At 39.4% G+C, this 25742-nt stretch overlaps 1 protein-coding gene across 1 annotated transcript in view; it reads right to left on the reverse strand.

Annotated features, from left to right (window-relative positions):
* Positions 1 to 8243: 8243 nt before the first annotated feature.
* Positions 8244 to 25742, reverse strand: part of FOXP1 (forkhead box P1) — a 270324-nt gene continuing 252825 nt past the window's right edge. Inside the window, exons 16-17 of the mRNA XM_070936858.1 lie at positions 18106 to 18272; positions 8244 to 9194 (exon numbers count right to left, since the gene is read on the reverse strand). Of these exons, the coding sequence (XP_070792959.1) occupies positions 9050 to 9194; positions 18106 to 18272 (312 nt within the window). The 3' untranslated portion in view covers positions 8244 to 9049. The remainder of the gene's footprint in view (positions 9195 to 18105; positions 18273 to 25742) is intronic.

Here is a 25742-nt window from a genome sequence, read left to right on the forward strand (position 1 = left end):
AGAGACCCTAATATTAGAAAAATCTATTAGAGATCCGGGATTGCGGTGGCTCAGTGGCTAAGATGCTGAGCGTGTCGATCAAAAGGTTGGCAGTTCAGCGGTTCAAATCCCTAGTGCCGCGTAACGGGGTGAGCTCCCATTACTCGTCCCAGTTTCTGCCAACTTAGCAGTTCGAAAGCATGTAAAAAATGCAAGTAGAAAAATAAGGACCACCTTTGGTGGGAAGGTAACAGCATTTCGTGCGCCTTTAGCATTTAGTCATGCCAGCCACATGGCCACGGAGACGTCTTTGGACAGCGCTGGCTCTTCACCTTTGAAACGGAGATGAGCACTGCCCCCTAGAGTCAGGAACGACTAGTACATATGTGCGAGGGGAATCTTTACCTTTACCTTTATTAGAGATCATTTTTTTCTATTTTTTAAAAACCCAATACCAAGGATTAAACTGAGGCTGTGTATATTCTATAGAGGAACTATGTTCCCTGTCAATAAAGTTTAAGCTAAATTTAGAGATGGGTTAATATAATAACATTAGGAATTATGAATCTCTGATCTTCATTTTTCCTTAGATAAAAATGAAGATCATTTAATGCAATTTAACTTGTGGAAGGAATCTATATCCCAAAAATTCATGAGTAATAAGCTATCAGCAAATACTATAAATAGTACTTATACTTTAAATAAAATTTGGGGTGACAATTTAGTACTTTTCAGGAATAATGGTATCTTATTTCAGATTTTCCTGTTACATCAATTGATCAAAAATCTATAGCAGTTCAATATACATCCTTTTACCATCCTTTCACATGGTGTGGAAGAATTTTTAAAAAAAAATTAAAATCATTGCTGCTAATTCAACCATTTATCATTATATGCAAAAATATTGCTTGATGAGAATATTATAGACGGTGCATGTTTTTGACATTAGCATTTTATTTGGATGACTAATCTTGCAGATGTGAAATTTGAATGAATTATTCATGAAAATGCTTTTCTCTGAAAATTTAGTTCTAGCTAATGCTAGTTATTAAGCATTTTTTATTTTCCTTGATGGAGAAAATAAAAGTATGCTTATTCAAGAGAGGAGATGGGAGTTTCATAATCCCTCCTTAAGATGTGTTTAAAGGGATGATGCTCTGAAACACCTTTAAGGAAGGCTGGTATGGCAATCAAGAGTTTTCTGAAGCTATTTCACTTCTAAGTGAAAGATGGAACATATCAGACTTGTATTGTTTATGTCCAACTGTCTTATCTCAAAGGTACCGAAATCAGTGGAACTGCTGAGAATACACAGCAGGACTCTTCAAATTCATTAATCTGAATGGACTGTAGAAAACTCCAAAATGCATAATCAGAAATTCTGATAAATAAAAAATTAGCTTATTTGCATAGGGTGTCATTCACTTGGTTTATAGTGGCCAAGACAACTTTCCTCTCTTAAGAAATCACTTCAGTGCATCAATCTTTCTGACTTGGTGAACTTAAGTCTGTGATGGTGAACCTATGGCACGCGTGCCACAGGTGGCACTGCGGAGCCATATCTGTGGTCACACGACCGTTGCCCTAGCTCAGCTCCAGCATGCATGTGTGCACCGGCCAGTTGATTTTCGGGCTTTCCGGGCCCACCAGAAGTTGGGAAATGGCCATTTCCAGCCTCCGGGAGGGTGGGGGAGGCCGTTTTCGCCCTCCCCAGGCTCCAAGGAAGCCTCTGGAGCCTGGGGAAGGCAAAAAAAGGGCCTACTGGTAACTTTTTTGACATTGTGTGCCAAAAGTGGGGGGAGTGCAGAGGGTGTCACATGCGTATGCATGGGGGAGCATTGAATTATGGGTGTGGGCATGCACATACGCGACCCCCCCGCTTTTGGCACATGACGGCAAAAAGGTTAGCCATCATTGACATAAATTGTGTGAGAAAAGTAAAATGAAAATAAAGTCTGGAGATGTTCATCCATTAGTGTAACCCTATTGTGCACTTTCTTCCACATGTGGTGGTGGTGTTATTCTGGATACTTACTTTTCGCAGTTTAAATCCCTTATGTATTCGCAAAGCAAACTCTTGACTATTGGTGCATTATTACAATGGAAAATGGTGCTTCTACCATTAGAATTCTTGTGCTAAGGAAAACATCTCTAAGCAGCAGGGTTTCTATGCACACTAAATGCTGTACTTAGAATCTTTTAATTAAAAATGAGCAAGATAAGGAAGCATCTGCAACACACAGTGCAAGTCTCAAAGTTCAACAGCCCCTTAAGCTCAATTCTTGTCTATTGTATGGATGGTTCACAGGTGGATTGCTTCATCCTTTAGAGAAATTGAAATGTTACCATGCATCTTTGAAGACTAGAGAGGCTGGTATGAAACAATCTCAATGGTTTACCTTTTGATTAATGGGTGCTTTCTGACTAGCTCTGCTCCCAAACAGCATATTTTGTAATATCCACACCACACTAACTTCCAAATATGTCCACTGCTCATAAAAACAGAATAACTATCCATGTGGCTGCGAAGAACTGAAACTGACTTGATGGCCCTTAACCAATCAATCAAATGACCAGAAATAATTTTTTGGTTGTTATAGTAAATGACAACGCACTAGTGAGTTGAGTTTTACCACAAAGTAAAACCGTAAATTATTGTCCAAATGACTTCGTTAATTGTCTCAATAAATGAAAGGAATCTACATCTTGCAGAAGAAATAGCAATTGATAATGCTGTACTCTGGCATCGTTATTTATTGCATCGTTTCTTAAAATGTCTTTTTTCGCTCTCCCTTTTTCACTTCCTAAAAATTGTGGAGGACCTCAAAAGAGCCTTTGTTTGTATGGATTATGTATATAGGTTAATTTTAACTTATTATAATTGGCCCATTTGCTGCCGCTACCACTTCTCACAAGGTTTTGATGGGATTTTAATTGTCTGATTTTTCGACAGAAGCAGGCAAATAATTTTGATTTTGATTCCGAAGAGGATCTCTGGATGAACCCCCAGGGTACTAGGACCATACTTTAAGAGACACCAATCTATTGCATTTCTTTCTATTTAGTAAGCACCATGAATTCTGTAAGGTTATCACCAATTTACCTTGTAGTTACTTAACAGAAGAATGACTCAGTTGTTCTTAAAGTGATAAGAAGTCTGTCCTGGCTACCGTTCTGAAGTGACAGCAGGGGTGGGTTCTAAATTTTTTTACTACCGGTTCTGTGGGAGTGGCTTATTTGGGGGGCATGGCTTGATGGTCATGTGACAATTCTTTAGGTTTTAGCAGAGGTACTGGTCTACCATGCTTTTAACTGCTTGCAGAGCTGTACCTGTCTACTCATTTATTTTTGCAGGCACTGGTCTACTCATTTGTTTTTGGAGGCACTGGTCTACTCATTTGTTTTTGGAGGCACTGGTCTATCCATTTATTTTTGGAGGCACCGGTCTACTCATTTGTTTTTGGAGGCACTGGCCTACCACCACACAGCTTTTTAACACTGATCAGCTGTAGGGCAGCCCTTTGAAGCCCCACGGCAAAAGTTTAAACAGTTTTTTTCCTTCTAGCCGATCAGCTGGGACTCAGGAGACAGCAATAGATTGGGGGTGGGGCCAAATAAAAGGTAAGAATAATGCGGGGGGGGGCAGAACCGGTTTGGTGACATCATATCGACACTGCTACCAGCTTGGCGGAACCGGGCGGAATCCACCACTGAGTGACAGGTTGATGATCCTGGAAGGCAACTTATGTCACTGGTATGGAAGTGACCACTGAACATCTGTAGGATGTCTGCTGATAAAAATCTACAGGTAGAGCCTGGCTTTGTGGACTTACTGTATCTGCATATAAGGGGGAAGTAAAAACCACGTAGCATGGCAACATGTATCACCAGTGTGAACAACCAGCACTTTTATTGCATTAGAGAATGCTATAATGTCAGTAATAAGTACTGACTACATAACATTTTATTGTCTGCATCAACAGACATGGAATGATGGAATTACAGTTGATGTAAGGAATGAGTTTTTTGTATGCCTAAAAATAAAATAAAAGGAGAATCTCATTACTGGCAGCACATACACATGAAGCACCATGCTAACAGTCTGACTGTACCATTTTCATCAAGGCTTATATAGGAAGGAGATAGTCTTGTTACCTACGTTGGATTTGTGGGGAAAAAAAATGTAGACTAGATCAGCAAATGCAATTTTGAAGATTTAAGAATGAGGAATTGTTTCTGGAACATCTAAAAACTCTTTATCCGAGCCTGTTAACCAAAAAATGTACCAAAAGCTCTCCAAGAGTTTAAAACACATTCTCCCTGTTATAAGGAATGTAGCTTGTCAGCATTCTGGAAACTACAATACTTCAAAATTATTTGTTTAAAAACTTTGAGATATATATATATATTTGTATATAAAAAATATCTAATGATCTGTATTATTTGAAGAATAATACGATTTATTCATTTTTCCCCCCTACCCCTGATCATGGATATGATGGTTGGAATCTCCTAAAGAAGATTTCCATCCCCTTTCAACAACCCCCTTCCCTCCCCAAAATCCTTAAGCGTGAGCCTCGATTCTCTTCCTCCTCCTTTCTTCTACTTTTGGTAGAAAACAGAAATCTGGTTAAGTATGAAGCATTTGAACTGTGCTGTTCTAATTCAAGGAAAGGATGGTCTTTGTAGAACGTGAGATGCCTGCTTGTAGGTGAAAAAGTTATTTAGGAGGAGCCACCAGGACTAACCCTAGAAACTGGGATCGGGTTTTCCCTGCGATCTGGGGATCGACAAATAGAGCAGGAGACTGCAATTCTGCTGTCTATTTGGTCAGGAAAACCTTTCTGCCTCCTGGGCTGCAGCAGGAGATCCACACCTAATAAAGGCAGCCTGGCCAGGGTCAGGAGGGCAAAGAAAGAAGGCCCAACCAGTCCAGATAGGGCTGTGGGATGATAAGGTAGGCTTTGACTCATTCCTAACAGCAGTTTCACCTGATATATGTGGTACTTCGGTTAATCGCGTTTGCTTTTCTGAGAGAAAAGGAAAACAAAAACAGAACCCATGTAACAAACTGTCTTTACATCTTGGCACCTTGTAAAGTATTTCATTTTATACAAAAGTTCAATATTTTTTGACACTTTTCCATTATCAATCACTACTTCACTGATAAGCTTTGAAAGTGTGACCTTGGAAAAATCATCATGCAAAGTATTTACTGCAGCAGGAAAGAAACAAACTTTTGAAACTCTCTTTTCTTCTTTTCTTTTCCCTTAAGGTTACCCGAATAGGCAGAGATGGGGATAACAAGAGGCGGAGAAAGGATTTAAAGAACAAATAGCGTGAGAACAACAAAACAAATAATAATAATAAAAAAACAAAATCTCTGAAACAAACTTATACAAACATGATTTGATCTGTGACGGAGGGAGGGGGAATAAAAACCTGCCTACTATGTTACAGTTCAGAAGCCAACAAGGGGGGGGGGGGGGGAGAATTACCAAATAAAAAGAAAGAAATTGGGATTTTTCTCCCACGTGTCAGCAAATGGCATCCCACAGTCTTAAAGCAAAGGTAACTAAATGAAATACATGTGCAGCATATTCCGCAATTCCGTTACATACAGTAGGTTTTTCTTTTTCCAAAGCATTTGTCAAAGTATGGTTAATATAAAGCAGTTGCACAAAAAGCAAAAGGTGTTTTGACAAACATCTGCATTAATTCCTTTGGAGGAATGTTTTTTTTTTAAAAAAAAAAAGTCTTCCCCCCTTTTCCTGTTTTCCCTTGACAACCCACCCCCCCACCCGCCAAAAGACAAAAACGGGATCACAAGAGACACATTGGGCTATATATGTACAACATAATAAACCCGAGCCCAGAGGAACCATTGTTATGATCCAAAGGGACGCAGAATCTGAAATTTGTAAAAAATAGTGTAGTTTGCTTGATGTAAAGCCTGAGATCTCCTCTTGGTTCTTCTGCAGGGCAGTGATACCTTGCAAGGTATGGTAGGTTTTTTTAAAAAATTTCTTTTTCTTTTTCAATTTTGCTACAGTCTTTAGTCTATGCATGCAAGACATACAACTAAGTGCAATTGAGTGAAATGCAGTTTTTTTTTTTTACTCATTCCCTAACAGTTTGAACTGAGGTATGCGTACTAACAGTTTCTCATGCTGTTATCTTTACTCATGTCTAGCTACACATGCTGAGAATGAACTAATCTACCAGATTTTTATCCCCTTTCTGAATACCAAGCTAACCAGCAAAAACCACTCAGTTTTGAACCAAAGGGACAGGTCTTTTTTGTTACGTCCCTCCTGGTTATGGCCTGCACGTTATAGAGCTGCCTGAATATGATGTGTTTCAGAACATTTCAAATGACTTACAGACTGCCCTCCTTAAAAAAAAAAAAAAAAAAAAAAAGTCCGGGGAAAAAAAAAGCTTTACATATTTCTCTGTTGGCAAAAAAAGGAGAGAAAAAAAAAGCTAAAAACAAATTGCTATTTTGAAATTAATGGCAAATCCCCCCCCCAAAATTGGCCTGAATGGTACCAAAGTTTGGAAAGGAACAGGGATGCTACCATATATATATATATATATATATATATATATATATATATATATATATATATATATATTAAAAAAATGAAACACTAAAACAAAAAGGGATGGGCAGAGACCAACACAACCATCATCACAGTCATTCTCAAATCTTGGCCCAGGTAAGCAAAGTTAAAAACGAATTGCCCCGGCCATTGGCTTTTAGCAAAAGTGAATAGGTCAAAACCCAAACAAAAGCATACCAACAATTTCTTCAGTAATTATGGTATGGTTCAGTTTCAGTCATGAGTGCTCTTTTGTATTTCATGTAAACTCTCTCCGATTCAAGTCATTCTAGTTTTTTTTTCCCGGCAAAATAAATTCTCCTCCTATATCCTCAATGTCAAATGGTGCCCTTCTCAAGGTCTCATTCTCTAATTTCAGCCTAAAAAGTTCTCTCTTTACAGAAATACTTTTGGTCACTGTAAAGAAAAAAACAAAAAAACAAAACAAAAACGACAACAGCAAAAACTTTGGTTCAGCCATCTACTTGGTCTTCTAAATTATATTTAATAAAGGAGCAGTTTTCCTTCTCAGGTTAGCTGTAGCCCATTATTTTGTCATTTGCTTCGTAATTCTTTAACCTCCTTTGATCAACAATAAGAGGATATTTGGCTTTCATAAGATAAAGCATATAACAGAGAACATAATTTACTTTGTGTAATATCTTTGGTAACTTTAGGGGAGAAGGGTACAAAGTAGAATATAAATTAAGATCAGAAAGACTTCTGAAATTAAAAGCTATAGTCCGACATAAATGAGTGAATTACTGAAAAGTGGTTAGAGAAAGTCACTAGAAGTTTGGTGATCAAGGGGTACCAACATTGGAACTGCAGCTGTCTGCCCACTCTTGCTCTGAAGAAGACTGTTGTCGGCATCAGAGCTGGTTTACCCACAGATTTCATCAGACTGTTTTTTATACTGGTTGGTGTGATATTGTGTAATGATCTTATCTGCAATGGCAAAACTACTAACACTTAACAACTAATGGGCCTTATTGCCTTCCCAACGAATTGAACGCAACAACTTAAAACTGATGGATGCCACCAATTAAATCTCAAACAACTTAACTTGGAAGAACCATCACGAGTAATGTCCAATGAGGCATGTGGGCAAATAAGAATCTAATAGTACATGTGCTAACATACTTCAGAAAGATTTGATTGGCCCAGGAACTTATTTTAAAAAATTGAACGCACAAAAGCCTTACACATTTATACTTCTTTTTGACAACATCTGTAGGGTGTGCACTTTCTGAAGGGGCTATCAATGTCTCCCTAAATATTCACAATTGCTGCAAATAAGGAAAAACCAATGGGGGTGGGTGGGTTTGAGGGGGAACCCACAAACAATGGTTTTATGTGCATGTGTATATAAACACATGCACACACAAACATAGACGCTCTGTGGAATGACTTTAGAACCACATTCTACGGCTTTGATGCTGGTTTGTTCACTCTTGAATTACTGCCTTTCTTTCTGTCGTAAGATAACTTTGCACAGGTCACAGCAGCATTTTAGAACTTTTTCTAGAGTCGTGTGTGTGTGTGTGTGTGTGTGTGTGTGTGTGTGTGTGTGTGTGTGGCATTTAGTCCAAAATGGAATGTTTTCCATAGCTAAAGAAAACATAATGGCATCTGAAGGAAATTTGGAATGGATGGCAGAAAAAGAACTACAAACAATTCAAAGAACATTCAGCTTTGTATAATAAACACACCTATTAACATTCATCACAAAAGTACAGAAAACATTAAGCCTCAAAAGGCCCTGGCCAATTGAGGCCTGAGGTCAGAACTTAAAAAGGTATAGGAGAACTAGGAGGAAAAAAAAATAAAGCTATACACTAAAAAAAGAGGGCTTTTTTTCTTTTAACCCTTTAGTATACACACACACACACACACACACACACGCACACTCAAAAAGATTTCCCCATCCCAAATGGAAGCAAAAAAAAAAAAAAAAAGTAAAGGCAGTGATAATCAACATGCGATACTGTGCAAATATATTGTCCACTGAAATCCTTAAAATCTGGGTAAAGGCTTGATCTGCAATTGATGTGTACATGCTCAGCTTCATGTCTTCAGTGTTCCATAGTGGAAGATCTGCAGTCCAAAGTCTGCTGCCAAGTTGTGGATAAGGGAATTAGTGGAACACATTTACAACACTGATGTTGACTGTGAGTAGGAATTCCGAGTACCAAACAAGTCCATCCAATGCACAGAGTACAAATTCCTTTGCTTTGTTTTTCAACAAAAAGTAGAAAAATCAAAAATACTCCCAAATGGGATACTTGATGGCACTAAGTGTTAACATATTTTATAGCTGTCAGAATGGACCAAGTGTATCTTCCAGACTGTACAATGGCGGGGAGAGATTTCACAGCTAATTCTGAAAGATAAAAGGGTTTGTTTGTTTGTTTTTTTGGTCCCTCCCCAGGATCTTCATTTGCAGAATGAAAAGTCACAGACATTTTTTATTCAATGTCTTCATTTACATGTTCATCTTCATAATCTCTGTCGTGATCAAATTCCGGACTGTGATTGGCTGTGGTGACTAAGGAGAGTGGGCCTTCATTTTCATCTGGATCTAATGGCTCTTCTTTGACATGCACAGGGTGTCTGTAAAAAAAAAAAAAAGCACACAAACATATACACAAACAGAGAAAGGATGAGCAATTCATCTTTTTTTTAAAAATTTAAAAAACTGTTTAGGTTAAAAAAAAACGTTAAAACAATTCAAATATATTGAATGTTGCATACTAAAAAACCTATTGACCTCTGTATTAGGAAAGTCAAGGATTATTTCTAGTGATTTCATAAACATAACCTAATGAAGGTTTTTTTTTGCCAACAATAGAGAAGAGCTTGTACTAGTTTCAGATTTTCTTTTAAATTCCCAATACATCCTTGGTGTTCTGAAAAGGTGTCTCATCCAAGTGCTAACCAGGCCTGACTCTGCTTAGGTCAATCAGTCAGACATGGTCAGCCAGGTGCTGCCACCTGATGAGACACCTATGATCTTAGCGAATTAATATTCTGTCTTTTAAATATGTTTGAGAACTTGGAAATACAAAGCGATAAAGATATTGATTCAAACAGAACGATAAAAAGAGTAAACCTTCTAAAACTGCTTGAAATCCCTCCTCATTGTAGTTGTTATAGAATACATGTCTAAGGAGATTCTCAATCATTGAGGACATGGTTGTCCCAAAGGTGTTTTTCAAAAGGCAACTGGACTTTGTTTTGTTTTTGCTTGAAAACGTTTTGCTTCTCATCCAAGAAGCGTCCCCAGTTCAGTTGTGGAATACAGTTTCTTCCCACCCACCCCTCTCATTGGTGACATGCACAATTCACACTCTGAAACTTATCCTGGCTGCAAATAAGGGACACACTTTGCATGTGTAAGAATGCTTAGGCTTCAAAAGAAAAACAAAACAAAACAAACAAACAAACAGCAAGTGCTGTAGCTCAAGGTTTCTTCTTGGGATTCAGAGAAAATGTTCTCAAGTGACACATTAGCTTGATTAATACAATCTTCAGATAAATAAATGAAATAAGCATGTGTAAAGGAAACCCATGGTTTATCAGCTTACTGAGCTTCTGGGGGCTGGGCTAATCATCGGTTACTGTGTGTTCTGCTTTTCTAGTTAACATGCATAACCTGTGAAAGAAGTCTCCAGAGGACGACCCCAAGTGAGGGTCTATCATTAATCAACTTCAAGCAAACACAGCAAAGAGACACCATGATACATGCTTTAAACTCCAAATTAATGCATATTTTTACAAACTGTCAATAAGGAAAGAAAAGCCCTGCCAGGAAACACAAATGGAGAGGAAAAGGCTCGCTCAACACAACAATATGATATGAAAGCAGAGTCCTAATGAGAATAATAACGCTGTCAGCTGTAAACAAGGCAGAACATGATCCTCAGCTCACGGTGGGCACTAAGGATGCACTAAGGAGATGAGATCTGCCAAATTTCTCATTACAGAATAGCGCATGAATAACCCACAAGGGATCAAGGGTTGATTATACAAAATGGGCATGATAACATTTGAAAAATGTCCGTAAATCATATTCATAACAAACCCCTTTACAAATACAAATTACCTTCCCCTTGTTTTATTGATTGTGGGGGGGGGGGGCTTTTGATATGTAAAAAATGTCCCTGCCAGTAAGTGGTGTCCTCCTTAAGAGATTTTATGAAAGGAGGCTTGATTTTTTTATTTGCAATACCATGTAAATACCGTGTTTCCCCCCAAAATAAGACCGGGTCTTATAAGAATTTTTGCTCCCAAAGACGCATTATGGATTATTTTCCAGTTAGGTCATATTTTGGGGGAAATACAGTACTAAACACCTCCGTCTGGTTGACGATCTTAACTGGGGTTTATTTTTGGGGTAGGGCTTATATTACAATCATCCTGAAAAATCATGCTAGGGCTTATTTTCTGGGTCTTATTTTCAGGGAAACAGGTAATTATAACATGACCCAAAAAAAACCCCAAATTGTTTCTTTTGGTAAATGGCCATTACCTGCACCGTTAGGTATTTTTGTCAATCAAAACTAACTCTATTAAGTTAAAGAAAAAAAATATGGTATGAAGTTTCATTTCCAAGAGGTTTGCAATAGTTACACATTCTGAGTGGAAATGAAGAGACAGTCTTTCCCTAAACAATTTTTTATGACCAAAAGAAAGCCACATCTAGAGGTCAAAAATCAGCTTCTCCCTGGGATAGTATTTGTATTGCAATTATAAAATGAGAGTGAACTGGGTCATATCTTAGCACTACTGTTTTGATTTGTGCATTTCAGTGTTTCTATCATTTATAGGTGATTGTTTTGAAAGACTCCAGATGCACACTGACTCCTAGCAAGGCAGAATCTTTTTCAAATAATTCTCTCAGTATAATCTCTTGAATTATACTTGAATTGAACTCCAGGGTGACGGTATTGATACAGAAAGTGTAACTGTACAGTGGAAGAACAACTTATAGAGTGCTGAGGAGTGTTACTCGCGGTCTCTTTTTATGGGACATGAAACCCTTATGTTTATAAAAGCATGAATCCCTAATGTTTACTAGTAGCATGCAAGAATAATATTCTGTTATAAAATAATTAGTAACCAAAGCAGTCGTATCAGCTGACATGTAACATATGTTTAATTCTCTATATCCTTCTGGGTTGTTTTACTGAACTCTTTTCTCTGCTAAAAGAAAAATGCGATGACATTTAGAAAATATGAAACCAAGGGATGGGTCACTATTGTTCATTAGGCAAACAATTTTCAGCACTTTTGAAAATTCTGTGGCACTCTTACATTATAAAAATATTGCTTTCTCAGTGGCTTCCTTTTTTTTTTTAGTTATCTTCCTTGGATTCTGTTTTGCACATCATAATTCTAGATTTGAAAAAGGTGCAAAAGGGGGGGGGCAGATACTTAGAATTTCTCTGTGGGAACTTTTGAGGAGAATTCTTAGAAAATGTTTTCACGCTCACAACCTTGAAGACAAGGGATTCCTCCTCAGTCACTGCTCAAAAGATCATAAATTAAACTTTGCAGGTCTCTGCCAGCTCAAACAAGTTTCAGGTTAAACTCCACATTTTAAATGGTGCCTGACATCAACTAAGTCTCCTGATGCACTCTCGGAGAACTTTAATATCCTTACCCAAGAGCTCCATTAGCATCCAACTTGTAGTAACAACAAACCCTTGAAGCAACAACACTTCAACCCATGGTTCCACAAGGACTGTACTAATGCTAAAAAAAAAGTTCTTGTTGCCAAACGTATGTACCCAATATTACACTGGCACTTCAACAGAAGAGATGCTACAAACAATTGCTGATACACAAGAAAAAGGAAGCCATGGGGAAAATAAAACCTGGACATGATCTATTCAAGTAGTTAAATCCAATGATCAGTCTCATTTTGGCATATCACATCAAACTCACAAATCAATGGTCCAGCCATGGTTGACTGTCACATGCCCCCAGGAATCTGGGAGGCATACTTTCATGAATTCTACATGGACCCCTGTGGATGCCCTAGTCAAATTATAGACAATCTGCTAAGGTGGGCACCAATGACAGTGACAAGAGATCCAGTTAACAGTGCTCAAGTAAGACCAGGGAAGACCCCAGGATAAAACCTAATCTGTCCAGGTGTTGTTAAAAACATTTTGGTCTTCTGAGTCCCCACTCTGGCCTCACTTTTTATTTGCATTGACACCTATGGCTGAGTCCTCATGGATTGGGGGCTTATGATCATAGTTCCTATATTTATAAAAGGGAAAATTCACTCTAGGACTGACTGACTGACTGATTGAATTCAGGGCTGAGTGACAGTAAGATTTCTGCTGTAGTGTTGGCTTATTTAGTAGTTATGTTAACAGGCAGTGTTTGTGATAAAGGCCCGATCTGTTTCCTTGTACCACAAAAGTTGAAAACAATTTAATTTATGACCTAAAGTTTTCCTCTTTTTAAATGGAATTTTAAATTTGGTTTTAATTTATTGGGGTTTTAAAATGGTTCAGCCAAATTTATTTAATTAGTTTTATCTCTATTTTAAATTTTGTATCTATATGTTTTATTTTATGGCTGTTCACCGCCCTGAGTCCTTCGGGAGTAAGGCGGTATACAAATTTAATAAAATGAAAAAATGAAAAAAAAATTATGGGAAGAGAATTCCATTAAGGAAGATAAGAATGTCAGGGTAAAGGGTGCTCAACAGAAATCTGAGACAGCAAATAACAACAGCCTGCACTGAACACTGGAATATTATAGTTTCCAGAAACACAAACTTTCTAACTGTTGAAAGAAATGTTACCATGTGCCCTTGTAAATAAGTGCCCAAGCAGACAAGAGCAGGAGAGAAGGTGAGAAAGGGGGAAAAGAGGGGAGGAGTGGGGGAGAGGAAGGGGAAGTAGGGGAGGAGAAAAGGAGGAAGAAGGTAGAAGAGGAGAGGCGGGAGGGAGGGGAAAGAAAGAAGGAGAAGAAGGTTTGTTGTGAAAAGAGAGGGTAGAAGAGCAACCCAAATGTAATTAAAATCTTATTTTTATGCTTTCGTTAGAAAAAAGATATATATATCTATCTTTTTTCATATATATATATATATATATATATATATATATATATATATATTTGTTTGTTTGTTTGTTTGTTTGTTTGTTTATGTAAGTTTTCACGGGTATGTATGTGTGTATAGTTAATATTTCGGGTTTCTTCCCGTGTAATTGTGGATATATCCCTAAAAGGGTAGAAGCGACGTTTCGACAGAATTGGGACTCCCAACCAATCAGAATGAAAAGGTGGAGCCATCCCAGAATACCAGCACCAGATTTGAAATACCAAAGGCAGTTAGTGCAAAAGACTACTGACATAAGCCTGATGATGGCAGATGGGATTCTGTCGAATATATATATATATAATCAATTATGGATAAGAAAATGTACATTTACAATGTGTATAAGAAATAAAAATAAAAACCTTTTTTCAAAAAAAAAAAAAAAAGTAAATAAGTGCCCAAGCACAAGGCAGACAGAAAAATATGGAGTATTTCTGGGAAATGAAATGCCTTACTCTTCAAAAATTCCAACAATCTAGCATTTCTACCAGTATTGTATTATTGGCACGGGAAGAACAAAAATATTTGCGACTAAAAATGCCTAAAGAGAAAACATACAAGCAGTGCTAAAATGATGTCATGTAAGGCTACTTTGGGAATGCTAATTAATACTGCACAAACAATCTCTATAAAGCCTAAATCTGTTCCAATGTTTTGAAGGTAAAAGACAATGTTCAAATTAATTATCAAAAGTGAGGATTGCCTTCTTTAAAGCTTTTTTTTTCTCAAAGCAAAACGAACACTTATTTAAAATGCTGAAATATCAAAGTAACAAGAATCTTAGATATTTTTTTTTCTCCTCAACCCCCTGCCCAAAAAATTTTGCAGGTAGGAAACTTGTTATAAATAATTAAATGCTAATTATCTTCACAATTAATAATTAGACTAGCTTCAGGTTAATTTTTTCTACCTTTTGATTTAGAACTTTTAAGATACAGCTTGTTCACTACAGCTAATCAAAGCCCTATTAAAAGGAACAAAATAGGGCTGGCAGCTGACTGAAATGTAATTCCAAAGTCTTGCCAAAAATTGTTTTGCTGGCATGAGACAGACAGACAGAAAGTTTATTTCGGTCGTTGACCAATGAAAGTACATACAATAAAACAAACAACACAAAACTATTTCCTAACAATAAAAACTATTGGCAATAAAAGTGATTGTGGGAGAAGCTTATGACCTAATGAAGCAGAACTTTGCTATTTTTAGAGAAATAAATTTATGTTGATCGTTTAATAAATCAAATGCAAATAAAAATTATTAGAGTATTTCAGAAATTTCAATGTTCTTCTGCTGACTGCCGGCAGTTCAGCAGTTCGATTATCACCGGCTCAAGGTTGACTCAGCCTTCCATCCTTCCGAGGTGGTTCGTGAAATGAGGACCCAGATTGTAGGGGGCAATATGCTAACTCTGTAAACCGCTTAGAGAGGGTTGTAAAGCACTGTGAAGCAGTATATAAGTCTAAGTGCTATTGCTATTCTTCTTTTTTTTCTTTCTTTTATTAGATTTATATACCGCCCTACTCCCGAAGGACTCAGGGCGGTGAACAGGCACAAAAATAAAATACATAAATACAAAAATTTAAAAGCAAAAATAAAACCAGATTAAACAATTTAGCCCGAGACAAATTTAAAACATCCCAATAATTTAAAAACAGATTTAAAATTTTCAGTTTAAAAGAAAAGGGGGGAAAAGGTTAGGCCAGGCCAGCTTGCTGGAATAGGAAGGTCTTAAGAGCCCGGCGGAAAGTGCGCAGATCCGGGATCCTCCGTATCTCCAGGGGGAGCTCGTTCCAGATAGTGGGTGCCCCCACAGAGAAGGCCCTCCCCTGGGGGCCGCCAGTCGACACTGTTTGGCCAACGGTACCCGGAGGAGCCCCTCTCTATGAGAGTGTACCAGGTGGTGGGAGGCTATTTGTGGTAGTAGGCGGTCCCGTAAGTAGCCAGGTCCTAAGCCATTTCAAATTTAAAACATTGGAAACAGTTTATTTCAACAATTTGCAATGTTTCAATTATCAAAATGCCCTGTTTTGAGGATAACAGAGTGGTTTCCAATCTGAAATGGAACATTTTAAATTTTAAAGCAATTCAAATTTTGAATTATTTTCACCCTACTACTATAAACTGTAGAACTAGGTGTTTTTAGTTGAAAGAACCTGATGCAAGCCAATTTCCCCATTTTTCTAGTGGTGAATTTTTCTGCACGTTTGTGGCATGAATTTTGGAAGCAGAAGTTTAAAGCCGAGTGTACTTTTGCCATAAAAACAGTACCATGTATTACTATTCTCAGCCACATGTTTCACCACAAAGTCTTATGAGTTTATGGTTATTCCCTATTGCTGAAGTGATTGTTTAAATGGAATTCAATTTTGAAAAAACCCAAACTAATTAAATTGGCAATATCACGGACAAAAATACCTTTCAAGATCCTACTTATGTCCCAGAAATTGGCCAAGGAGACATGGTAGGTTCCCAATCAGCTTTATTTTGAGATCCCACTGAAAGAAACCACTTGGTACATTGAATGACCTCTAGTATGTGTTCAGTAAGGAACATACAGGTAGTCCTTGATTTACAACCACAGTTGGGACTGGAACATCTGTTGCTAAGCAAGGCAGTCATTAGATGAGTAGAACCCAATGTTATGACCTTTTTTGTCATGGTCATTAAGCTAATCTGGCTTCCCCCAATGACTTTGCTTGCTGGAAACACGGTGGGAAGATTGCAACCGTCATAAATATAGCCATAGTTGCTAAGAGGCTGAATTTTGAACACATGACAATGGGGATGCTATGACATTCCTAAGTGTGAAGACTGATCATAAATCACTTTTCAATTCTGTCATAACTTCAAACACTTGTTGAGTGTATGATTGCAAGTTAAGGACTACCTGTACATTACCAGCAGTATGTGGAATTTCCTCTTGATCTCTTTGTAGCTTGAACTGATGCACAGGAGGGTTTTAGTAAGCAGCACCCAAATGTTTGTGAAACAGAGTAAGCACTTAAGGAGAAACACACTGTTGACTATTGTGAGTCTGTATGTCTATGCTATGTAATTGAAAGACAACCCCTCCCCCCCCCAAAAGGCCCTTTATTGAAATGTCATCTGAATTTGAGGACAGTTTCAGTGATGCCACAGAAAAAAGAAATACAAAACATGGCGACAAGACATTTTTATGGTTCATCTGTAACATTTTCTATACTCAAAATAAAATTTTCTCTTACCGAGAAAACTCATTATAGCTACTAAAGGCCCTCATGAGGGAACATAGTAAGGAGGTCAATTCCTAGGAAGGAGGGGGTGCAGTCCAGAGGAATAAGATGCAACCCAGTCCAGATATCACGTGAGAAAAAGAGGGTGAAGATTCCTTAATAGTTCCCAGAGTATATTGCAGATAGTAGAGTGCTCAATCTGGCAAGATTTTGTCTATATGTGTGAAGCTATAATTTTCAGCTTGGAAAATTCACATGTCATTCTTGGTTTTGGGCCTGACAGTCAGTAATGGAACTTCGTGTTAAATGACTGGAACTGAAGGACATTTCAGACATTATAAGGCCTTTTCTCTTCCCTTCCCTTTTAAAAAGAAATGTACTTGGGTAATTTTTTATTGTTATCCTGTGGTGTTGGGAACAAGTGATAAAATGGCAAACTGGATTGCCAATATGATTCTAGATGATCTGTGCAGTCATCTAGAGAAGGTCTACCGTATTTTTCGGAGTATAAGACGCCCTGGAGTATAAGACGCACCTTAGTTTTTGGGAAGGAAAATAAGAAAAAAGCTGATTGGCAGGTGGATTGGCCTCCCGGAATACCCCCAATCAGCTGTTCCCAGGGGTGAATTTTAGCAACAAGTTTTGGGTTGTAAGCTTTGTGCCTTGCTTTTTTTTCTGCCTCTGAAACTTCTGAAACTCTGTTTTAGAAAAAACTTTATTTTCTGCCTCTGAAAGCCTCCAAAACAGAAAAAAAAAAGCCTCTGAAGCTCTGTGTGGGGGCTTCTTTTCTGAAGCTTCGTTTCTGATGCTTTTTTCAGCCTCTGAAACCTCCGTTTGAGAAGCTGGGCGAGGCTACATTCGAAGTATAAGATGCACCCAGATTTCCCCCCTCTTTTTGGGGGGAAAAAGGTGCGTCTTATAGTCCGAAAAATAAAGTATATATTCTAAGTAGCTGCTCTGGCTGCTGTTACTATTATACTTTATAAATGATGCATGTTGTTGGACATTTTTAAAATATGTTGATGCTCATGGGTGGTACACAAACATGTAAGTTTAATTATACTTGTTTTACTTCATGATCTAATAAATGTTTGAACTTTTCTAAAGTTCAGAATTTTAATTCAGCTGCGGGTGGCGTGAGGGCAGAGTTAGGAGGAGCAACACCACACACAGATGCACACACTCTACTTACATTGCTTGCATAGGGGAACGGCCTGGACTGCTGTCGCTCCCATTGCTGTTCGCATGCTCCATTGCACCATTAAGATCTTCCCGCATTGCATTGGCTAAACTGCCCAGAGTGGGGGTTCCCATGGAAGCAGTAGTGTATAGAGATATACTGTTTTCAGCTATTGAAGCCTATAAAAGAGGGGGGTGGGGAAACAAGACAGGAGCATTGAAACAAGCACATATCTGTATATATACCACCCATCACATCCAAGTTACATTACTTTCATTTTCTTTTTCATTAAATGCAAAGGATAAAATCATAACCTCTGTATTATTAATTTCACCACTGGCATAGCTAAAAGTTCATTCATCTCCAATTTTTATCTAAAAGTAATTTCATCTCTATCACCAAAACCAATCACATATTGTACAGGAAACAATTCAAATGGAATTTTAAGAGGAAAAAAACCCCCCATAATACAATAAATAGTTAACTTAGCCTTGCATGGTTTTAAACTTTCAAGAAGGTATATCATCACATACCTTGCAACACTGTCCTGATGTTAATTTTCTCCACCAAGCTGGGTTTTGCCTCAAGAGGAAAGTACCACTTTTCCTCTTAATGTAAATACTAATTTTCAATGAGCCCTCACCCCCCCCCAGCAAATAGGAAAAAAAAAACCCACATAGGCAGTAAAGCAAATATATTTGATATTTGCAAAACTCCTGGAAAGGTAGAAATCTATGTATTTAATGTAAGACTGGCTTAGCTATATTCTAGCAAGTTCTTTGAGGAACCCTGGAGTATTTATCAGCAAACAATGTTCTTGTGATACAAATCATCTCCCTTTATTCTGGAATTTGCATTTACTGATTCGTTGCTCAAAGATCAAGCAACAAAACTTAAATAAGGCAGACATTCATTTCTTCTCTCCAGCAATATCTGTTTTTTGCTCACATGTGTTCTTATGCTCTTGGTGATACTGACAATTGTGACCAGAAAATCATTCTTGTTCGGTACAGATAAATAGGCAAGCCATCTTTAAAAGCAATGCATGGTAATACACCTTTCAACATCTTAATGTATTAATCCACAATCAGCAAGGTTTGCACAAACCCTAAGCCCTGGTAAAAACCACAGCAATTACCTTTATATATCATGCTAACCTAAAACCAAACACAAATCTTTAGCATTTTGTAGGAATGTAGTTTAGCCTAGTTTATTTAGGTGAATATTGCTTAATTCTTACAACAATCCTTCATATCCAAAGGCTTTCTAGGATATCATTTAAATGGATGAGAAATAAAAAACAAGGCTGCAATATGATCATCTTGAAGAAGTTTCAGAAGCTTCAAATGCAACAAAATGCAGCAATAGCTTGGCCCCAATTATTTTCCACACTTAATTTACGGTGTTGATTTTAAATGTTAAAACAACCACCTTGTAGTGGGGCTGCCTGAAGGATGTCCTCCTCAATGAGAGCCTGTTGCGATGTTAAGAGTTGCATCAGAGACCCTACTGAAAAAGTCTCCATTTATAGGAGACCTGTTTATTGGATATGAATAGCAATAGCACTTAGACTTATATACCGCTTCATAGTGTTTACAGCCTTCTCTAAGCAGTGTACAGAGTCAGCATATTGCCCCCAACAATCTGGGTCCTCATTTTACCCACCTCGGAAGGATGGAAGGCTGAGTCAACCTTGAGCTGGTGAGATTCGATTTGCTGAACTGCAGCTAGCAGTCAGCTGAAGTAGCCTGCAGTACTGCACTCTAACCACTGCGCCATCTTGGCTCTTGAAGGTTTTGTCATGAGCCTCCCTTCTGTCAGCTTTTGAAAACGGAATGGAGACATACATGTATTTCTTTGACACAATATTATGCAAGGATGCGGCTACAGTTTAATATGTAGTTTAGGTAATTTTATTTTAATTGTGTTTTTTATTAACATGTTTTTGCAGATTAATTTAACTTTCCTCTACTGGGAATCCCAAAATGAAATAATTATATATTTCCTCTGGGAAAAAAAACCTATTATTTGGAATGGTCTACAGCACACCTCTCTTAACCTTCTTAGACAGAAAACAATCATATAATAGAAACAAAGGAGAGGAATATGTAAAATTATGTTTCTTCCCAAAGTAAGTCTGAGAAAGAGCTTCTACAGAAAGTTTGAAGGTTTTAGTCTTTAAGTCTTTAAGTTAAGTCTTAAGTCCTTAAAGTTTAGAGAGAAAATGAGTTTAGAGGTAATTGCAATCAGGATATACATCACAAAACAAGGTTTTAAAAAAATCCCATTTGAAGATTAGTCCTGCATCTTGAGATCTTTGAAGTTATCAAACATGGATATCTCCATCCATGGAAGTTCTACTGATTTTTCCTTGGTCTTTATACTACATCTAACTGGCTTCCTTTTATTTCTTGGACTCTATCCAGGGCAATGAAATACAGCAAAATAATTTTGAGAAATTAAGGAATATAAAAATAATGAGTCATGCACTTTGCACTAAAAAGAAAAGCTCTAATTGCAGCAAAGTAATTTATTTAGTAAATGCTGAAATAGGAAAAACACTTGCTATTTTTTTTTCTTTTTCCAAAACCACTGGTGGACATAAGGCAAATTCTGCAGAGATGCAGTGAGATAGTAATAGGCAAATTCTTATGACATTTTGGATATGCTCATAGTTATTAATCTAGAAATTCTGATGATAATTTTTCTTCTCTAGGACCAAATCCCCCTCCCCCAGGTTTTTCCTAACAATTTCACTTCCAGATACCCCTCACATGCATATCCAAATGGCTTCTGAAATATCATAAAGTTAAAAAAGCAACATGCATTTGGTGAGAAAACAATTGTAAAAAGAACTTTCTCACAAACATTATTTTGATTGTTTCTGCTTTTCTTTAAGATGTATAAAGGCTCAACCCATCCAAGACAGAGTGGCTGTGGTTTCCAATGTCCCGATATAGTCAGTTAGTGCCATCACTGACTATTGGGGGCAAATCATTGGCCCCCACGGAGAGGGCGCGCAACTTGGGCGTCCTCCTGGATTCACAACTGTCTTTAGAAGAGCACTTGATGGCCATGACCGGGAGGATTTTTCATCAGGTCCGCCTGATTCTCCAGTTGCGTCCCTTTCTGGATCGGGACTCCTTATGCACGGTCACTCATGCCCTCATCACCTCCTGCCTGGACAATTGTAACGCTCTCTACATGGGGCTCCCCTTGAGGAGCACCCAGAGGCTTCAACTGGCACAGAGTGCGGCCGCGCGGGTGGTAATGGGAGCGACATGGCGCTCAGATGTAACACCCCTCCTGCGTGAGCTGCCCTGGCTCCTGGTGGTCTTCCAGGTGCGCTTCAAGGTTTTGGTTACCACCTTTAAAGCGCTCATGGCTCAGGACTTGGGTGCTTGCGGGATCGCCTACTACCACCAATAAATAAATAAAAATAAATAAATAATTTTATTTCTATACCGCCCTTCTCCCGAAGGACTCAGGGCGGTGTACAGCCTATTTAAAAACACAAAAACACGACAACAATTTAAAATTTAAAATCATTAAATAATTAGGCTCCAATTAAAATCCCAGAAATTTAAAATACCCCAATTTAAAACGTTATGTTAATAGCCCTGCCTGGCGGAACAACAGGGTCTTCAGAGCGCAGTGAAACACCCGGAGGTCGGAAATCTTTCGTATTTCGGGGGGCAGTTCATTCCACAGGGCTAGGGCTCCCACAGAGAAGGCCCTCCCCCTGGGTGTCGCCAGCCGACATAACTTGGCTGATGGCACCCGGAGGAGACCCTCTCTGTGGGAGCGGACTGGTCGGTGGGAGGCTATTGGTGGCAGAAGTCGGTCTCGAAGGTACCCGGGTCCTATGCCATGGAGCGCTTTAAAGGTGGTAACCAACACCTTGAATCGCACCCGGAAGACCACTGGGAGCCAGTGCAGCTCACACAGGAAGGGTGTCACGTGGGCGCAACGAGTTGCACCCATAACCACCCGCGCGGCCACATTCTGGACCAGTTGGAGCCTCCGAGTGCTCTTCAAGGGGAGCCCCATGTAGAGAGCATTACAATAGTCCAACCGGGAGGTGACAAGGGCATGAGTGACCGTGCGCAAGGCATCCCGATCCAGAAAGGGCTGCAACTGGCGAATCAGACGAACCTGATAAAAGGCCCCCCTGGCCACGGCCGTCATGTGCTGTTCTAAAGACAGCCGTGCGTCCAGGAGGACACCCAGATTGCGAGCCCTCTCTGTGGGGGGCAAGGATTCACCCCCAATAGTCAGCGATGGCACCTGCTGACTATATCGGGGCGCCGGAAGCCACAGCCACTCGGTCTTGGAGGGGTTGAGTCTGAGCCTGTTCCTCCCCATCCAGGCCCGCACGGCCTCCAGGCAGCGGGACATCATATCAAGGGCATCGTTGGGGTGGTCTGGGGTGGAGATGTACAGCTGAGTATCGTCAGCGTACAGATGACACTTCACCCCAAAACCACGGATGATCTCACCCAGCGGCTTCACATAAATGTTGAACAGGAGAGGCGAGAGGACCGACCCTTGCGGCACTCCCCATGCGAGATGCCTCGAGGTCGACCTCTGTCCCCCTGCCAACACAAACTGCGAGCGGTTGGAGAGGAAGGAGGAGAACCACCGCAAAACGGTGCCCCCTATTCCTAACCCCCTCAACCGCTGCAGCATGATACCATGGTCGATGGTATCAAAAGCCGCTGAGAGGTCTAATAGGACTAGGACAGAGGAGCAACCCCTGTCCCGAGCCCTCCAGAGATCATCCACCAACGCGACCAATGCCGTTTCAGTGCTGTACCCCTGCCTGAAGCCCGACTGGTACGGGTCTAGATAGATAGCTTCATCCAGGTGCCGGGGAAGTTGTCGTGCCACCATGCTCTCAACAACCTTCGCCACAAAACGAAGGTTGGAGACTGGACGATAGTTGGCTAATTCAGCCGGGTCCAGGGAAGGCTTCTTGAGGAGGGGCCTCACTACCGCCTCTTTCAAGGCGGCAGGAAAGGCACCCTCACTCAGAGAAGCACTTATAATCCCCTGGAGCCAGCCTCGTGTAACCTCCCGGGAGGCCAGCACCAACCAGGAGGGACACGGGTCCAATAAACACGTGGCGGCACTAATCTTACCCAGAACCCTGTCCACATCCTCGGGAGTCACAGGATCAAACTCCTCCCAGGTAACATTCTCAAGACCTGCCCTCGTCTCCTCCCGATAGCCTCCCACCGGCCGGTACGCTTTCATAGAGAGGGGCTCCTCAGGGTGCCGTCAGCCAAACAATGTCGACTGGTGGCCCCCTGGGGGAGAGCCTTCTCTGTGGGGGCACCTACTATCTGGAACGAGCTCCCGCCGGAGATACGGAGGATCACCTTCCGCCATGCTCTAAAGACCTTTTTATTTCACCAGGCGGGCCTGGCCTAACTTTCTCCCTCTTTTTAAACAATTTTAATATTTTAATATTTTTAATATTTTTAATCCTCAAAGTTTAAATTTGTTTTAAATTGATTGGGGTTTTAATTTGTCTGGGCCAAACTATTTAATTCGATTTTATTTCTGCTTTTTAAATTTTGTATGTATGTATTTTATTGTTGGCTGTTCACCACCCTGAGTCCTTCGGGAGTAGGGCGGTATACAAATCAAATAAAAGTAAGTAAAAAGTAAAGTATTAATTAGCAGAGTCAAAGTTCTGGACAGAGTTTTCTGTCTTTAGATAGAAAATATAGAACAGAGCTTTCTGAAATGTTAGTTTCATCTAGGAAAGGCACAGAATTTACTGATCTGAATATTGTACAGCAGAACAGCAACCTAAGCTGAACATACAAGCAGTTAAGGATAGAAAAACAGATTCACAGATCTCTTATTCATTCCCCATGGTTTTATCTTCTGGTCTTTTGAACAAGCCCTCCTCAACTTACAACCACAATTGGGATGGAACATCTGTCACTAAGAGATGTAGTCCTTAAGCAAGTTGCCCCACTTTTGCAATCTTTTTTTTTGCTGTAATCATTAAACGCATCACTACGTATTTAAGCAAATCACACAGCTGTTAAGCGAATCTGGATTTCTCCAATTGATTTCACTTATTGGAAGCTCCCTGCGAAAATTGCAAATGGAGATCACATGACCCTGGAGGACCGCCACCATAGCAAATACATGTTGGCTGCCAAGTGCCTGGATTTTGATCACATGACCACAGGAATGCTGCAATGGTTGTTAAGTTCTAGAACCAGTCAGTCACTTTTTCCAGTGCTGTTGTAACTTTAAATAATCAAATGGTCGTAAGTTGAGGACTACCTGTATCACTATAGCTGCTACTCCCTTCAACTCACTACTAGAACTGCTCCTGGTAAAAGAATCTGGGGAAAAGCAGAAGGAGGGGCTTCCCAAAGAAATTGTGCGGTTACGAAACTAATATAGGAGATGCATTATTTCACAAGTAGGGCAAGAAGTAAGGGAAATCATCAAAGGGCATTTCCCTTGGCTTTGAATGATACTGTTGGTTAGACTTTCAAGTAAAGTTACAGTGCACTGAATTGCGCACCAATGAAACAAGAGAGCCTGCTTGCTTAATTAGCTGTGTTTGCAGTAGCGCTTTGAACAGAGATGCTAAAATGAAACTTGGCGTTATTGATATTATTGGAGTCCCAAGTGGCTGCCAATTGGTGATGAATGCTAATTTCCTATCATATTTCAGCCAAATAGTTGTTGCCTGTATAATTTCAAACAAAACATCTGTTGTCTTTTGCCACAGACAGTGAAATCACCAACGGTAGTACAAGATGGCTTAAAAGCTATCCTAAATTAGGGCTTCTTTCAAATGACTGGGGCCACAAATTAAGGGCAACTAAAGAGAGAACTTGACGTTGGGTCATAAGCTCATTCTAACATACTGCTTCTTTATATCCATCAAGGCTGAACCCAACGTCAAATTGTGTCCAGTTTATATATGTGATTGACTTTTCTCAATATCAGTCAGAAAGGGAGTGACGATTGGAAGGCTCTATTTTGCTTCCCTTATAATTTCTACAAAATAAAGCTACGTAACTGCTAGCAGCATGCAATGTGGACTGAATTGTAGGGACAGTATAGATTTTTATTTGATCCCTCTTTGTGCAATATAGATGTTTGCTGATGTCTGAACTTAGTTGTTTTCCTGCAGATGTTTCATTACCCATGATTAGCACCAGGGGTGAAATTCAAAATTTTTCTCTACCAGTTCTGTGGGCATGGCTTGGTGGGCGTGGCAGGGGAAGGATACTGCAAAATTCCCATTCCCTGCCTACTCCTGGGGGAAGGATATTGCAAAATGTCCATTCCCACTCCATTCTGGAGCCAGCCAGAGATGGTATTTTCTGGTTCTCCGAACTACTCAAAATTTCCGCTACCGGTTCTCCAGAACCTGTTAGAACCTGCTGGATTTCACCAATGATTAGCACCGATGATGTTACCTAGTTTGGTAATGAAACATCTGCAAGAAAACAACGATGTCTAGAGAGCACTAAGGTCCCCTCATTTCAACTCTGAGCTACAAACATTCTCTTTTATTGGTATACATTTTTTATTTGATCCCCCTTTGTGTACTGAGTCTAATATGAAAATTCCACTACTTCCCATTGCAGGAATATTTTTTTTTCAGT

This window comes from Pituophis catenifer, unplaced genomic scaffold, assembly GCF_029215685.1.
Source record: "Pituophis catenifer annectens isolate HBS135680 unplaced genomic scaffold, rPitCat1.0.hap2 SCAF_2, whole genome shotgun sequence".
Taxonomy (NCBI): domain Eukaryota; kingdom Metazoa; phylum Chordata; class Lepidosauria; order Squamata; family Colubridae; genus Pituophis; species Pituophis catenifer.